The sequence below is a fragment of the Peromyscus eremicus genome, chromosome 23 (assembly GCF_949786415.1).
Source record: "Peromyscus eremicus chromosome 23, PerEre_H2_v1, whole genome shotgun sequence".
NCBI classification, from domain to species: Eukaryota; Metazoa; Chordata; class Mammalia; order Rodentia; family Cricetidae; genus Peromyscus; species Peromyscus eremicus.
In genome coordinates, this window is record NC_081438.1 from 34,635,470 (window position 1) to 34,653,110 (window position 17,641).

General features: G+C 48.6%; 1 protein-coding gene across 1 annotated transcript in view; it reads left to right on the forward strand.

Moving 5' to 3' along the window:
* Positions 1–16,587, forward strand: part of Lmtk2 (lemur tyrosine kinase 2) — a 69,129-nt gene extending 52,542 nt beyond the window's left edge. Inside the window, exons 11-14 of the mRNA XM_059248969.1 lie at positions 1,306–4,237; positions 10,807–10,939; positions 11,339–11,578; positions 13,008–16,587. Coding sequence (XP_059104952.1) covers positions 1,306–4,237; positions 10,807–10,939; positions 11,339–11,578; positions 13,008–13,036 — 3,334 coding nt within the window. The 3' untranslated portion in view covers positions 13,037–16,587. The remainder of the gene's footprint in view (positions 1–1,305; positions 4,238–10,806; positions 10,940–11,338; positions 11,579–13,007) is intronic.
* Positions 16,588–17,641: the final 1,054 nt, after the last annotated feature.

Genomic DNA, 17,641 nt, shown 5'->3' on the forward strand with positions numbered 1-17,641 from the left:
ACACACACACACACACACACTTAAAATAAAATCTTTAAAATAATAATAAATTAGAAACTCAGGGTAGGGCTGTGAATGTAGTGCGGTGAAGAGCTCTGGTCTAGCACATACAAGGTCCTGGCTTCTGTTCCTAGTATTTGGCAGAAAGTGTTAAGATAAATACATCCCCTGCTAAACAGAGGAGAATGTGGGGCTACCAAGATGGCTCGGGGGGTAAAGGTGCTTATTGCCAAGCCCAGTGACCTGCATTTGACCCCTGGGACCACATGGGGAAGGAGAGAACTGACTTCTCCAAAGGGCCCTCTGACCATACAAGTGCCCTGGTGTGTCCCACTCCTGACTAAATAAGTAAATATTTATAAAAAAGAGGAGAGAATGTGGCAGAACCATTTCAGAATTCGGTGGTTTGCAAGATTGGGCTTGTCAGCACCCTGTCATGGAAGAAAGGGGTGCTCATGGGGTCCTACCCTTCCTTAAATATTTATGCACACAGGATTGGTGATGGAGGGAGTAGTTTTCAGTGGTATGGCTGCTGGTAAGCAGCCCTAGTGAGCACGTTTGGGTTACACACACACCACAAATGCACCAACAAAAATAGAAGGGAGACAAGTTGGGAAGAACAGGATCCGTGGGAGTGGGACGGGAAAAGGGAGGGTAAGGGGCTATGTGAGTGTGATCCTAATACAGTATGTGCTTATGAAAATGCCCTAGTGAAACTCGTTAGTGTGCATAATTAATATGTGCTAATGAAAACATTAAAACTAAGCATATCCAAACTAGAGCACGAGTCAGGCTTTTAATTTTTTTTTGCATGTTCTTAGAATGCTATCAAAACATTAACAATAAAAATTTAGAGCAGCAACCAAAAAACATATTTTTTTATGGGAAGGTTATTACAAGAACATGTGATCTGGATACTGTGAAATGACCTGAAAACAAAACAAAAAAAGAATGAGTGCATCACGTGTTCTTTCCTTTCCTCTTGTACCATAGTCACACTTTGAGTTAAACCCTTCATGTGGCTAGCAGTGGTTGAGGTGTAGAAATCTTGGTGGGGAAGGGCATGTTGAGTTGGCTCTGAAGTAAGGTTATTTTTGGTTTTTCGAGACAGGGTTTCTCTGTGTTGTTTTGGTGCCTTTCCTGGATCTCACTCTGTAGACCAGGCTGGCCTTGAACTCACAGAGATCCGCCTGGCTCTGCCTCCCAAGTGCTGGGATTAAAGGTGTGCGCCATCACCGCCGGCTGGTTATTTCTTACTTGAAATCAGTGTGTTCTGTTCACTGTTGTCTGTTGTGTGCCTCTCAGGTATGAAGTGTTACAGTTCTGCTGGCTGTCTCCTGACAAGAGACCAGCTGCAGAAGATGTGCACCGACTGCTCACTTACCTGCGGATGCAGAGCCAGCGGGACTCAGAGGTCGACTTTGAACAGCAGTGGACTGCTCTCAAGCCAAACACCAACGGCAGGGACACATCGAGTAGTGCTGCCTTCCCCATCCTTGACCACTTTGCCCGGGACAGGCTAGGTCGGGAGATGGAGGAGGTCCTCACAGTGACTGAGACCAGCCAGGGGCTGAGCTTCGAGTACGTGTGGGAGGCTGCCAAGCATGACCATTTTGATGAGCGAGGTCGGGGTCACCCAGATGAAGCCTTGTCTTACTCCAGCATGTTCTTCCCCGTTGAAGTGTTTGAGAGTTCACTTTCAGATCCCGGCCCTGGCAAACAAGATGACAGTGGCCAAGAGGTACCCCTGAGGGCCCCTGGGGTGGTTCCTGTGTTTGACGCCCACAACCTCTCTGTTGGAAGTGACTATTACATTCAGTTGGAAGAGAAAAGCAGTAGCAATTTAGGGCTGGATTATCCACCTGCCCTGCTCACAACTGAAGTGGATAATCCAGAAAGGGTTGGAGCTGAGGCACCCCAGCTTACAGCCCTCAAGAACCTCGTGTCTGAGGAGCCCAATACAGATGACGATTTCTTCCAGAGCAGTGCTCACCCCAAAGAACCCAGCTCTGCTGAGGACTCACATGCTGCCAGCATTCCAGGGAGCCCTTTTAACATTTTCAGTGACCTTGACAAAACAGATGACCCGCCCAGTCACCAAAAAATATTTGATCTAATGGAACTAAATGGAGTTCAAGCTGACTTTGAGCCAGTCACCTTGATTTCAAGCCTGGATGACCCCAAAGACACCTGCCACTCCGACAAGGAAAAGCCCCGTAAGCTCTCCGACCAGGATCCTCTGTGCTTATCAGAAAGCCTTTTGCACCAAGATCACTTTGATCCACTGAGTGTTCAAGAATTGTCAGAAAACTTTTTATTTCTTCAGGAGAAAAACCTTCTGAAAGGCTCGCTGCCTAGCAAGGAGCCAGTGAGCGATCTTCAAACCGAACTTAAGAACGCAGGTTTTACCTCCACGCTGTTAGATCCACCCCGGAGAGAGTCTCTAAGTTCTGAAGTTGAGTTTCCTGAGAACACACTAGGCTTTCCTGTGACACAGGAAAGCATGAGTGGGGAGAATGAAGGTACAAGTGTCGTGCTTCAGGGCAGTACGTCACCACAGGCCTCCCCAGAAGTGCAGGGACCTCTGGCCTCACTCACAGAAGAAGCATCTCCTAATGGACCCTTAGATTCAATTCTGAGGCCAGGAGAAACCAAATCCTTTGTAGATGTCAGAGTCTCTAAGGACTCCATCTGCCTGGATCTGAGCCCCAGTCCTATGACTGCCCCAGATGAAGTTCCTTCTACCAATGCCAAAACTCATGATGAGGACGATGGGCCCCCAGACATCACCTGCCAAAGCAAGGAGGCCTTGAGTCTAACCAAAAGAGACTCCACCCTTGTGAATGATGGTCTTGCTGGTCAGGGTAGCATGGGGAGTAGTCTTCCAGAATCCAGACAGGATTTACAAAACCAGCCATTTTCAGAAGACCTTCTTGGTGGCAGCTTACTGGAGAAAAGCTCAGAAGCTGTGGAGACTGTAAGTCAGCCTAATTACAAGGCTGCCCCCAAAGATGCAGCCTTGGCGTCTGCCCTCTCCTCAGACTCCACCAGCCAAGATAGCCTCTTAGAAGACAGTTTGTCAACACCTATCCCCACCTCAGAGCAGTCTGTGGAGACGCCAGACTCCCTGGATTCAGTAGATGTCCATGAAGCGTTACTAGAATCACTGAGCTCCCACACCCCTCAGAAACTCTTGCCCCCTGATAAGCCCGCAGACAGTGGCTATGAAACTGAGAACCTGGAGTCTCCTGAGTGGACACTGCACCCTGCACCTGAGGGGGCTGCTGATTCAGACACGGCTGCAGCAGGTGACAGTGGCCAGAACAGTTTGCCTCCCAACCCAGTCATTGTCATCTCAGATGCAGGCGATGGCCACAGGGGTGCTGAAGGTCCCCCTCAGAGCTTCACACTTGGCACCCAGAGTTCATATCGAGACTCTGCATACTTCTCAGACAATGATTCAGAGCCAGATAAAAAGCCTGAGGAGGTCCCAGTAACATCTGCCTCTGCCCTGGTCTTGGTAAAAGACCAGTCCCCACCTGAGCCTGTTGTCCCAGAAGGAAGCTCTGACGTTGGAGACAGCTGTCTCGAAGCCCCACAGAGCAAGCCAGATCAAAATCAGGTATCTGCTTTGCAGAATTCTTGTCACTCAGAACTGCAAGAAATGTTGCAGCCCACACCAGCTGATGCTTCCAGAGAGACATTTCCTGTGGACGATGAGGCCAGTAGCCCCTTGAGTTTGTTGAATTCAGAACTTAGCAGCTGTGATGACCTGGAGACACAGGAAGATCGCCCATGCACCCTGGCCTCTACTGGTACCAACACCAATGAACTCCTTGCATACACAAGTTCCACACTGGATAAATCCATGTCCAGCCACTTTGAGGGCCCCAAGCTGAAGGAGCCAGACATCGAAGGGAAATACCTAGGCAAACTCTGCGTATCTGGGATGCTGGACCTCTCGGAGGATGGGATGGATGCTGATGAGGAAGATGAGAACAGTGATGACTCGGACGAGGACCTGCGGGCCTTCAACTTGCACAGCCTTAGCTCTGAGTCAGAAGACGACACAGAGCACCCCGTGCCCATTATCGTCAGTAATGATGATGGCAGGCACTTGCGGAGTTTGTTGAAACCCTCGGCCGCTGAGGCCGTGGAGCCGCTGCCAGATGACTGGAAGAAGGAAAAGAAGGCAGTGACGTTTTTTGATGATGTCACCGTTTACTTGTTTGACCAGGTATCCCAGACTTCTGTCCATTTATATTGTGGAGAATTTCAAGAAGTGTGGCGCTAACTGTGGCCTGATTGGGTTTTGTTTTTAAAAATCCAGTTTTATTTCCTTTTATGTGTGTGATGTTTGGGTGTATGTGTTGGCATGTGTGTGAGGGACAGAGGTTGGTGCCGGTGTCTTCCTGGTTCACTTTCCATATTATATATAGAGAGGCAGGTTCTCTCCCTTAAACCCAGAAACTCGCTGATTCAGCTCATCTCAGCCACTTTTTCATAATAACTGACTGCCACCTGGGATGTGACTGGGCTCCAGGGTCTCACACTCAAGGAAGGCAGGCAGTGGAAGCAAAGCAGACATCTTTGACTGCCTCCTGCCCTCCGTAGACCATGAGCTTGGGACAAGCATACCAGGCTCCCCAGGAGGGCATCATCATGTCATTACAACTGTGGTCTTGTTTATTTTATTTTATTGTTTGTTTTTCTGAGACAGGGTTTCTCTGTGTAGCCTTGACTGTCCTGGAATTCACTCTAGACCAGGCTGGCCTTGAACCCAGAGATCCCCTTTCCTCTGCCTCCTGAGTGCTAAGACTAAAGGTGTGCCATCATGCTCAGCTTTGAGGTCTTGTCTTTTAATTGCCATTGAGGCAGCAGACTGTGATAATGTGGAAGTTATTTGAGACTGGTGATGTTCCAAGAATCGACAGAAATTAATTTTGCACAGGGCATTTGCATTCAGTTAAAGGAGAGAGCCCTGGGCATTCTTCCTGGATCTCCTAACAGAGTTCCACTGAAATTAGTTGACCAAATTTTAGAATCTGACAATTGGCAGTAACACCCAACACTTGGGTGCAGGCCTAGAACAGTTGCTGGCAAGGAACTCTAGAGCCGGTGGCCAGCAGCAACCCCTGCAGGGTGAGTCTGGAGAGTAGGATTTGCAGGCAGCAGAATAGTTCTTCAGCTTTGACCCTTGGTGGCTTAGTGTGTGCTCTGCTTGGTGGGTAGACAGGCTTCTTGAAAATGGAATGGCTTATAACTAGAGATCTCTCCTCCTCCTCCTCCTCCTCCTCCTCCTCCTCCTCCTCCTCCTCCTCCCCCCCCCCTCCTCCTCCTCCTCCTCCTCCTCCTCCTCCTTCCTTCTCTCTCTCTCTCTCTCTCTCTCTCTCTCTCTCTCTCTCTCTCTCTCTCTCTCTCTCTCTCTCTCTCGCGTGCGTGCGTGTATACTTGTGTCTGCTCACAAGTAGAGGTCAGAGGTCGATGTCACATGTCTGCCTTGATTGCTGTCCATCTTATTTTTGAGACTGGACATCTAGTTGAATCAGGATCTCCCTGTTTTAATAACCTAGCTTTAAATTAAAGAAGAAAACAAACAAACAAACAAACAAACCTCTGCGCACCACTCTCATGCCTGGTTCCCAAAGAGGCCTGAAGAGGTATTTCTTAGAACTGTAGTTACAGATGGTTGTGAGCTACCTGTGTGTGTGCTGGGAATCAAACCCAGGTCCACTGGAAGAGCAGCTAGTGTTCTTAACTGCTGAGCCATCTCTCCAGCCCCAGACACCTAGCTTTTTATATGGGTGTTGGGGATTGAACTTAGGTCCTCAGGCTTTCATGCAAGCACTTTACCGACTGAACCTTCCTTTCTCCAAGTTCTTTGTAAACTTTGAGTTACTAGTTTATGTGATGTTAATGGATCCCAGGGCCTTGGGCTGGTGGTGTACTGTCATTGCCATACATCCCTAGCCTTTGTTTTGGAGACAGGAAAGGTAGGTAGTTCAAGCTACCTTTGAACTCTATAGCTCAGGCTATCCTTGAACTGATAGTTCTGCTGCCTTGGTCTCCTGAGTGCTGAGGTTGTAGATGTTAACCATCACATGTGGACCCTGGATTTGCTTCTTTTTTTTTTTTTTTTTTTTTTTTTTTTTTAAAGATTTATTTATTATAGATACAGTATTCTGTCTGCATGTGTCCCTGCAGGACAGAAGAGGGCACCAGATCTCATTACAGGTGGTTTTGAGCCACCATATGGTTGCTGGGAGTCGAACTCAGGACCTCTGGAAGAGCAGTCAGTGCTCTTAACTGCTGAGCCATCTCTCCAACCGGATTTGCTTCTTGAATCAGATAATGATTAAGCTTTCAAGTCGTGGGGCCCGAGAATGGTGCCAGGTCCTTGGTGTCTCTGATACTGCCTGTCCTGCTTTTTGCTTAGTTCTCAGAACTAAGCCCTTGGCTTTCATCTTGGCCTCTGGGAAGCAGCTTCTTAGGGTTCCGTAGTGGAGGCTTCCAGGAACTGTTCCCCTTCGCCCTATCCCTAGGACGCTGTACTCTTGTCAGCCTGGCTTGCTGAGCCCTAGGTGGCCAGCAGCAGATCACAAGTCAGCAAACAAAACCCTCCCATTTACTGCTGCACGCGGGAAAAAGAAACACACCTGGCTGTGGTTGACTCCTGGGCGGGCCAGGCGGTTGCCTGCCACCTCCTGCTGCTTCCAGGGGTCCCCTCAGGCCTGACCTCCAGAACCACCCAGCCAGGATGGCTCCTAGGACAAGAAGAGAGCCTACCTCTTTTGTTTGTAGAGTTGCTTGGGGATTTGGCTCTCTTGTTGCTTTGTTTAGCTTTGCTGTTTGGTGCTGTCTGCCTGTGATTTCAGGGCAGTGCCTTCTTCCTCGGGGAGCTTCTGGAAGACACTGGAAGATTTGTTCTCTCCAAAGAATGGCTTTTGATTTCATGATGGTTTTTTTTTTTTATTGTTTTTCTCCTTTCAATTTCATTGATTCCTGCTTCATCTTTAGTATTTCCTTCTACTCGCTTGGGTTTATTTTGCTTTTCATTGTCTAGTTTTGTTTTTGTTTTTTAATGAGTATGAGTGTTTTACCTGCCTGTTTGTCTGTGCACCACATGCACGCAGTTCCCATAGAGGCCAGAAGAGGGTATTAGATCCCCCAGAACTGTAGTTACAGATGGTTGTGAGGCACTTTGTGGGTGCTGGGAATCAAACCCAGGTCTTCTGGAAGAGCAGCCAATGCTCTTAATTGGTGAGCCATCTCTCCAGCCCCTTTTTCTAGATTCTTACGGTAAAAACTTTGAGACTTGAGGCTTCTTTTATTCTATTCGACTTTAATGCTATAAATTCCTTCTTGCTTCTAGAGCTGCTTTCCACAAACTTTGAATATATTGTGCTTTTACTTTCATCCAGCTCAAATTGTTTTCTCATTTTCCTTAAGGCTTCCTCTTTGACCCATCAAAGACTTGTATGTATATTATGTCATTTCTAAGACTTAGAGATTTTCTTTTTTATAATTGTTACTGCATTTATTTTATACATTCATTACTTTTTATTTATTCAGTATATGTGTGCTTATGCCACAGTGTACATGTGGAGGTCAGAGGATAAGTTGAGGAGTCATTTCTCCATGTGAGTTCTGAGAATCCAACTTGAGTCATCAGGCTTAGCAGCACACACTTTTACCCATGGAGCTTATCTCCCAATTTCTCCACTTACTCGTCTGTTTGTTGAGTGTGTGTAGGTGTAAGTGTACAAATGCACGTGTGGAGGTCAGAGGACAGCTTGGGAGAGTTGCTTCTCTCCTTCCACTTCGTGGGTCCCAGGGATAGTTCCAGGCTATCAGCCTTGGCAGCAGGCACCTTTACCTGCTCAGCCGACTGGCTGGCTCCAGTTGGAGATTTTCTTGTATCTTTCTGGTATGGACTTGTAGTCTAATTCAGTTACGGGGCCCAGTGAGATGATGGCTAAGATTGCAGGTGTTTGCCGCCATGCCTGGCAGATGTGCATGCCTCACATCCTCATGCATGGCAGACACAAACTCTAAAGTGACCCAGCCTTCAAAGAGCCAGGACAACCTCACTGCCCAGAAGAAATGATCCACACAGGTGCCAAAGGTCACGAGCACTGGTATTCTCTGCAGAGAGTTTAAACAGTGGGGCCAGCTGCTGACGGGAAAGGCAGGCACTTTATGGATTAACCCAGCTTCCCAGCCCCTGAAAGTCTGTTTTCAGTGGTGTGCTTGGGTTTAGGTGTGCCATTTGATTCTGCTCTTCTGAGTCAGTCTGCTTCCTTCCTTTGGAATAGTGTCAGTAGTGTGTTTCTCTGTGGTGGGTGTTCGTGTGTCCTTTCTCTTAGACATTGGAGGTAGTTGTTGCAGGGATTTCATCGTGTATATTTCATCATGACCCCTTGGGGTCAGCTTGGGTCAGCATTTCACCACTTCAGATGGAGTGTGGAGACTTCCTTTGGGGTGTTGCTTACGTCCCTCCTTGCTGGCTTTGTCATGTGCTTTAGATCTGCATCCATTGGAAACCTTCATCAGGATGTGGGGTGCAGCCCAGCGGTAGAACCCTTGCCTGGCTAAGACACCATGACCAAAAAAAAAATAGTGCAGTGTATTTTACTTTCAACCATCAAACATTTCAAGAAATCCATGAGCATGAGCTAGAGGTGAAGCTTAGTTGGTGGAGTACTTGCCTAGCATGCATAAATACCAGCACCCTAGGGCATGGTGGCATACAAGCTGCAATCCCAGCACTCAGGAAGTAGACGCACACGCACACGCGCGCGCGCACACACACACACACACACACACACACGCAGTGGAGTGTACTCAAGCGCTAGCATGACAGCTTGGTGGGGAAAAGTGCTTGCTCCAAGTTCTGTTCCTGGGTCATAATGGAGGAAGGAGAGAACTGACAAGTTGACCCCTGACCTCCACATGTGTGCCGTGGCATGTGCAGACCCCTGCCCCCCACAGAGGAAATGAGTAAGTGCACAAAAGCAGTATGGTCATTTTTATAAAAGGAAAAAGCTCGAGGCACATGATTTATATTCACCCCAATGGCTCTGTCTTCAGCGCTGGTGCTCCCCGGCTCCTGTCTGTTGTCTTGTCCTACTTGGAGAAGTTCAGTCAGCTTTTCTCAGCCTCTTTTTCCCCCAGATCCACTGACAACCAGTTCTTCACCTCATACTTCCTCCTGGAGGATGTTTTCTCTGACTGTATCCAGAGTTGACAGCCCTTTCCCGTCAGCAGCTGGCCCCACTGTTTAAACTCTCTGCAGAGAATCCCAGTGCTCGTGACCTTTGGCACCTGTGTGGATCATTTCTTCTGAGCAGTGAGATTGTCCTGGCTCCTTAAAGACTGGGTCACTTTAGAGTTTGTGTCTTCCCATCATGCTATGGGGCATCTGTCTTTTCAGGTTGGTGGAGTGTTGATATGTTTGTCTGAGGCCTTCACAGCTGGCTTCAGGCCACAAGCTCCAGCCAGCCTTCTGTGAGCTTCGGTATCAGAACTAGTTCCTCTTTCCAGTCTGTGGCCAGGGGATGTACCCACTGACCAGGCTGGAGCTTGGTGGCATCCCCTCATCCCCACAGTACAGTTTTCACAGCTTTGCTGTATTGTTTGGGAACAGCTCAAAGGTAGGCCCAGAAACTCCTCAACACTTGTCTAGTTGCTTTTCTGAGCTCCTCCCTTGGTGATAACCCTGTAACCCCAGCCCTGTACACCTTCCTGGTCCTCCAGGCAGAAAGATGGTACCCAAGCCTGCCACACAAGCCGGGAAATCACAGAAACCATCAGAGGTCCTCTTCAGAACCAGCCATCAGATTGCATGGAGATGGTGACAGGGACAGAGCAGGGACAAGGAGAGAAAGGAACCTTGAGTTGTCCTGCTCCGAGAGTTAAAAGATCCTTTCCTTTCCTAGAAGCAGAACCAAAGCCTTCTCCAGCAACCCTGTCCAGGCCAGGGCGTTCCCAAGGCAACATGTCTGCTGTGCAGTGCCAGTGTGGTACCCCTTTGGAGTCTGGGACTCTTCCCTCCTGCATCTGCTTGTTCATTTTCTTCTCAGAGGTTTCAGGACTGCCTTGTACAGATGCTAGAGCTACATTCAAGGGACCATATATGGCAGGACCTTGCCATATATAATGGCACAGGCCTGTCGTCCTGTCATTCAGGAGTCTGAAAGGATCAAGAGATTGATGTTAGCGTGAGCTCAATAGCAATAGCAAACCTCTCTGGGTTATACAGTGAGATACTGCCTTGAAAAAAAAGAGGCCAGGTAGTTACCATTTAGTCCCAGCACTCGGGAGGCAGAGGCAGGTGGATCTTTGTGAGTTCAGGCCATCCTGGTCTACAGAGTGAGTTCCAGGACAGCCAGGACTACATAGAGAAACCTTGTTGGGGGGAGGAGAAAGAAAAGGAGGGGGGCGCGGTAGAAAAGGGGCTGGAGAGAACTGGTCTTGATGATGCACACCTTTAATCCCAGCAATCTGGAGGCTGTGAGGCAGGCAGATACCTAGAGTTTGAGGCCAGTCTGGTCTATATAGTGAGACTGTGTCGAAAGAGTGGTGGGGGTGGAATAGCGGCTGCCTTTGCATAGGACCTGGGTTCCCATCACTCACTTGGTAGTTCATAATCATCTGTAACTCCAAATCCTGAGGACCTGATGCTTCCTCCTTCCTCACATAAAGTAAATAACTCCTTAGAACACCCTACCCAATGAGCCTGTGTCAGCCTGGGTGTGGTTAGGTATGTGGGCTCCAAAACACTAGAATATTTGTTTGTCTTTTCAGGAAACTCCCACTAAAGAGCTGGGGCACTGTGGAGGAGAAGCACATGGTCCTGGGCCCAGCAGCCCAGCAGCATCCTCAGGCTCACCCTACCTGGGCAGGTGCATGAATTCAGAGAGTTCCACGGATGAAGAAGGTATTAGACTGCTGAGTTGATTAGTTGTAAAAGCAGTGGAAAGGAACATTATTCTCGGGGGTCGCGCAGTGGGGGGAGGAGGGTTGTTGTGTTGTTTTGTTTGCTTTTCTTTGAGACAGAGTCTCACTCTGTAGACTGGGCTGGCCTGGAATGTAAGAGAGATTCCCCCATCTTTGCCTCCCAAGTGCTGGGATTAAAGATGTGCGCCACCAGGCCTGGCTAATGTTAACATTGTTGGAAAGGAACATCACTTGTTTTGAAATGACCCCTGAAGAAACACACTTCCCGTGTGCTTCTGCTCTGCCATCTGTTGGCGGATTGTGTCTTATGCCCTGGGCTCCCTCTGCTTATCGTGAGTTGATTGCATAAAGTGATAACAGGGTGCTGTTCTTACTGCAGGCGGAGGCTTTGAATGGGATGATGACTTCTCCCCAGATCCTTTCATGTCAAAAACAACAAGCCTTCTGGGTTCCAAGCCTTCTCTTCAAACCTCCAAATACTTTTCTCCACCCCCACCGGCCAGGAGTGCGGAGCAGAGCTGGCCACACGTGTCCCCCTGCTCCAGGTTCTCCATCTCTCCTGCCAACATTGCCAGCTTCTCACTCACACACCTCACGGACTCAGACATTGAACAAGGAGGTGAGAGGAGCCCTGCGTGTGCTGGGGGTGGGGCCGTGGCAGAGGCATGATGGCTTTCAGCCAGGAGTGCTCCTACCCTAGACCCAAAGGAGTGATGAGCTGATGCTAGTTTAGTCTTTCCTGGGTAGATTATCCATTTGCTTGCTTGAAAATTCTGTGAGTGGTGGGGGTGGTTCCTCGGGTGTACTAAGCACATTGTTCTACCTTTGAGGTATATCCCCTCACTAGGGAATTCTAGGCAGGTGCTCTACCATTGACCACACCCCAGCCCCTCACTGGGGGATTCTAGGCAGGTGCTCTACCACTGAGCCACACCCCGTCCCCTCACTGGGGGATTCTAGGCAGGTGCTCTACCACTGAGTCACACCCCAGCCCCTCACTGGGGGATTCTAGGCAGGAGCTCTACCACTGAGTCACACCGCAGCCCCTCACTGGGAGATTCTAGGCAGGTGCTCTACCACTGAGTCACACCCCACTAAGCTTTATCCCTAGGTCTCTTTTTACTCTTTGTTTTGTTTGTTTTTGAGACAAAAAGTTTTACCAAGTTGCCCTGCCTGTCCTGTATTCAGTTTGGCCTTGAACTTTCAATCCTTCTGCCTCAGATTCCCAAGTAGCTGAAATAACAGGCCTGGTATATCTCTTACAAGCTTGACAGTACATATTTGGCCACACTTTGCACATTTGGAATCTCTCCTAGTGCTCATTTCTGTCTGGCCCTGGAGGTCCTGGAGGTCCTGGAGAGGCTCTTTTCTTCCCCCTTGCTGCCAGCCCTGCTTCCTCGGGTCACACTGCTCTCTCCCAGAGGAGCGCCCTGCACAGGCACCTGCTCTAGGCACACTTGACCTGTGGTTTGGACTTGAGCCCAGGCTCTCTGTCTCTACCCTGGCAGTGTTGATTTTGCCATTAAGTCTTGGTCTCTGTGCGATACCAGAGGGCCAGCTGGGAACTCACAGCAGGGGCCAATTTGAAATAGCAATACCTGAACATATGGGCCCCTTTCCCTATACCAAGATCGGAAGATAAATGTTAATAGGTACATTTTTTTATTTGAAGTTTGCAGATCAAATAATAAATGTAGGATATAAAGTGCTTTTATTTGTTTACATAGTTTTCACCTGTGCTGATGAGATAATGCCTGTGCCTAAGGATCTCTGGGGGGCAGGTGTACGGGTCAGGCTGGTTTACTTCAGTGCCCCTGAGTGTGGCCATGGAGCCACTGTGGGAGCCAAGCAGCTGTGTGTGCAGAACCCTGCCGGCTGTGGGAAGGAGGGACGGACAGGGCAGCCCAGGAAGGCATGAAGCTGCCCAGGCACCAGCTGTGATTCCTTTTCCTCCCGCTCTGGTCTGGTCACCTCCATGCTCTTAGTGTCTGGATAGTCAGTTCTTAAAACTGATCCGCTTTGTCGTGTTGCTTCTGTCTGGGAAATAGGAAGCAGTGAAGATGGAGAGAAGGATTAGGTGGCTGTGGACACTCTCCGGCCCACGCAGCGTTCCTGCATGTTTGCCTGAGCGATGACATCGACTCCTTGGTGGCTGCCACCAGACAGTGAAAGGCTCAGGAGTGATGGGGAGCCAGGCCACCACGCCAGGAAGCCAGCTCCCTCTGCAGCCCTCGCCTGCGCTGCTCATGCACTAGAAGTGCTCCGTGGGGGCATCCTGTTGAGGCGGCTGCACTGCCACGGCTCTGGCGCATGAGTGTTGGGGGACCTGTGCACCCCAGGGCATGGGTCTGTTTTCTGTGGGGGTGTCTTCCCTACTACACCTGTGCCTCTAGTGTGGGCACAGATGCCACAAAGGGGTACACCAGGGAAAGTCACAGTGAGCCATATTTATTGTTTCTAAGGAAATCACTAATTGCTCTCTGACTGCACTGTGGGTGAGTGTTTGAGCTCCCAATGTTGTACAGCATCGTAAATTATACAAGGAAAACATGGCAGGCCAAGATGGTGCTGTCCACTGGTTTGATTTTTTTTTTTTTTTCTTCTGTCTTCTCGTGTGTTTGCCCTGCATGGTACTGTAAAGCTTCGATATTTTGAGTGTTCTATCTTCAGACCTGTGGGAACTGTACACAGGTACTCTTTCCCAGGCCATGCTGACTCTGGGTGTTTGTGTTCTGTGTTCCTAGAGGAAATATTTTTGATGAGTTCAAAACGGCTGCTTCATTTCATTGATTGCATCAAGCATGTTTCTGAATGAGGTGGATTCTCTCTGAGCAGTCTGTCCTGCCTCTTATGCTTTTAAATCCTTTTGGTAGAAATCCAGTAAGAGGTGCACCCAGAACTCAGTGCCATTTTCTGGGGTGGCAGGTGAGCCCTGCACCACTTCCTTTCCATAGAGGCCAGCCTGTAAGAGATCTCATATGTCTTGCAGGCAGGCAGGGACCTCTGAGGCCCTGAGTTCCCATGAAGAACTGTGGGTGCAAAGAGCAATTTGTCCACTGTGGGTGCTGCTGAGAGAGCTATTTGAAAATGTTTGGGGTTGGGGCTTCCCATTCCAGGCCACGGCACCCAAGAGACAGGCAGCACCCTGTACCTGCAAGGAGGAGGACAGGGACCCCAGCAGGGCCTCCAGCAGCCCTCACGGCCTCCTGGCTGGCCTGGGAAATCCACGCATGCCTCCCCTTCTGTATCAAGCACCCAGCTTTCCTCTTGTCCTGAAGGGGATCTCGAGTCTTCAGCATAGTCTCAGTACATCATCAAAGGAATCTGGTGTCCCCAACACAAGGCTGGCCTCGCTCTGCTGCCCAAGAGTCCTGCTTTGACATAAGGAAATGTCGGTGGCTAGTGCCATGGCAATGCCATGTTGAGTGGGGACTGCACCTGTTGGGGTGGCCCTTCTTACATGGGCTAATCACCCCAATTACTTCGGTGCTGATCCCACTACCCAGACTCCAGTGTGACATTGGGGTGAGTCTCCAGGCCCTGGCTAGGACATCGTGATGTCAATCAGAGGGACTTGGGCCCTCCTACAGAGTGCAAGTGTGGATGTCGGCTTGAGTTTACGTAGCAAATTATGATCTTTATTATCAACTCTGATTCGATCCATGAATTTTTTATACTAAGCAATAACTTTACAATTAACAGAAGACAATTGAGAACAGATAGTCTCCTTTTCCCGTACTTGGTGCAGACCTAGCATGCCTGGCTCCATAGAAAGCACTGGATCTTGTGACATGTATATTACAAACAGGGCATTTAAAAGTAACTTTGCCAAAATTGTCATAACTGAATTTTTTGCTGTGTGGACTTTCTGATTTTTTTTTTTTTACCTCTATCTGCCAGTCTTAGTTGAGAAAGAGAGAAGCAATTATATTAAGATTTTTTCAAATTATAGGTTTAAGAAGTTCAGATTCACTGATTAGAATCACGTGAATCCATAGACTCTATATATAGCCTTCTTCCGCAGTCAGCCTGGGATAGCTTTATTGACGTCTGAGGGCTGGTCATCTTTCACCATGTTGAAGGGATTTTAACAATACAATTCCCATTTATATTTATATCTATATCGCTTTCATGGTTAATTGCCAAAACAAAAGCATTTTATAGATTGAGTTGGGGGTGGGGGTGGGGTGGGTCTTTCTGTGGTGTCGCATGGAAGGGAAGACTTTGTATAACACTTGTCAACACATCCTCCCAAAGTCTCAAGCAATATACAGAAATCTCAGTAGATTAAATTCCCAGTTTTGAAATGTGAGCATGTGCTTTGCCATCCTTATGGGTTTTGTCTTGTTTTGTTTTTTATTTTTGTTTTTGGCTTTTTCAAGACAGGGTTTCTTTGTGTAGCCCTGGCTGTCCTAGAACTTGCTTTGTAGACCAGGCTAGCCTTGAACTCACAGAGATCCTCCTGCCTCTACGTCCCAAGTGCTGCCACCACACCCAGCTTGTTGTGTTGTTTTTAATGATAATTTGGTTGCTGTTGGTGGACTTTCCAAACTTGTTCATTCAAATAAGTGAATGTGAAATCAGTGGTGCCTGTAGCTGGCATGGGCTGGGCTCAGTGATTCTTCTCCTGCCCTCCCTTGAGTGCCCCCATCTTCTACCTGCCAGACTGGAAACTGACTTCTAAGTCCTCTAATAAAAATAATGAGCCCTCCATGTCTTTTTTTGATATCCTCCATTTGTTATAAGATGACCGATCATAAGTCAGAAAGAAAAAAGTAGTCCCATTCCCCGTGAGACTCAGACTCTGTCTGGGCCAAGAGTCCATCACTAAAAGGCTGAAATTGTGACCAGCCTCCCTCCCGTCTATCTCCAGATGTACAGACCTGACCGTTTTTAGAAGGATGGCTTTTTCTAAGGAAGTCTGTCTCCCTGCTGTGGAATGCCCTTTAAAACCTTTTTTTTCCTCTCCAGATTTCTCATAGGGTATTTGTAGAACTAGTGACCTCTTACATGTCTGTCCCCAGCGCTGGGGAAGAAAGCAGACAGCTCCCTCCTCATCCTCCCGCCCGCCCGCCCCTCAGCCCATCACCTGAAAACTCAGGTCCTGTGTGCCACACGTCGGAGCACCCACCTCGAGAGAAGTCACCTTCCCGTAAGAATGGGCAGACACAGTTACTTCAACATACATCTCAATATTCCTTCAGCAAACAGGGTGGCACCGTCTTGGCTGTTAGGAAAGTCACTTAACTTTTAACTAAGTTCTTAAGATGCGCTGACAGTATTGAAGTCACCCACAGCCGTCCCAGTGGTGTTTGGTTCCTGAAGCCTGCAGAGGCAGAGCTGGGTCTTGACCAGACTGGTACATGTGCCCACTGTTTCACCCTGTCCACAGCAGAGGCCTGGGTGGGGCAGTCACCCCCACCAGGCCTGACACCTACTGGGTTGGACTTAACACAGTCAGAAGGGGTTCACGGCAATATAACAGTTAAAGAACTTGGAGTTTAAATTGTGTACATTTTTAAATTGTAAGGTTTTTACTGTATATTGAAGCTTAGTGTGATTCAATAAATTGCTTGTAATTTAAAAACTATTTAATATTCAAAATAAATATAGTTATATATTTATAAACCCCGTTGCTACGTTTATTCCTTGTTTTGTCCTTGTGTGGGGTTGGCCTGGTGCTGTGGGTCTCTGAGCCCCCCACAGTCCTAAGGGCATGAGGATGGGTCACAGGGCACCATAGTCTGCGCATGTGGCTGTGATTTCTGTAATCCAGGCCTTCCTACTTACTGAGGAGTTCAGGTGAGATTTGGTTTATGAAGTCTTGGCTTCGCCCAGCCCCCAAGTTCAACTCCAAGAAGCTCACAATTCATTTCCCTTCAGGCTGTGAAATGGCTTCTTTGCTAAGACCCATGTTCAATTTCTAAAACCCATGATGTTTAAAAATGAAAAGACCAGGTAAGGTGGAGCCTGCTCGCTTACCCAGTTCTGGGGAGACGGGCAGCAGACCCCTGGGCTCACTGGTCAGCCTAGCATACTATGCCCATTCCAGGCCACTAAGAGGTCCTGAGGAGCCTTCAGATGTGTGTGTGTGTGCACGTGCACTGGCACCACACACACCACATCAAACACAACAGCCTTTCACTGGTCTTGGTATGCTGCGTGCCTTTAATCCCAGCACCTGGGATACTAAGGCAGGAGGATTACCCTGAACCTAAGACCAGCCTGGGCTATGGTGTGCATGAGGTCCTGTCTTAAAAACACTAGCTGTTCCATACAGTATTGGGGTATCTCCATGACCCGACCCTTCTCTCCTGTCCTCTCAGTGAAGTCCAACGTGGTTGGGGGAGGTGACTGCTTCCTGCCAGACGTTGCCCACAGGAAGGCTGGGTCCCAGCTTAGTGACCCCCAAGCCTGCCAGACATGAAAACTCACTCAGAGACTCGTGGATGAATTTTGATTTGTCTTAGCCAATGGGGGGGAAAAAAACTCCTGTTTAGTTGAGCATAGTGACCAGCCACACTTATAATCCCAGCACCAGGAGGCTGAGGCAGGAGAATTGCCATGAGTCTGAGGACAGCCTGGGCTATGGAGTCTCTGTCTCAAAAACAAAAAGCCAGGCATATAGTTCAGCATGCATGTGGTCCCCAGCACTACACTGCCATGGCACACATCTGTAACC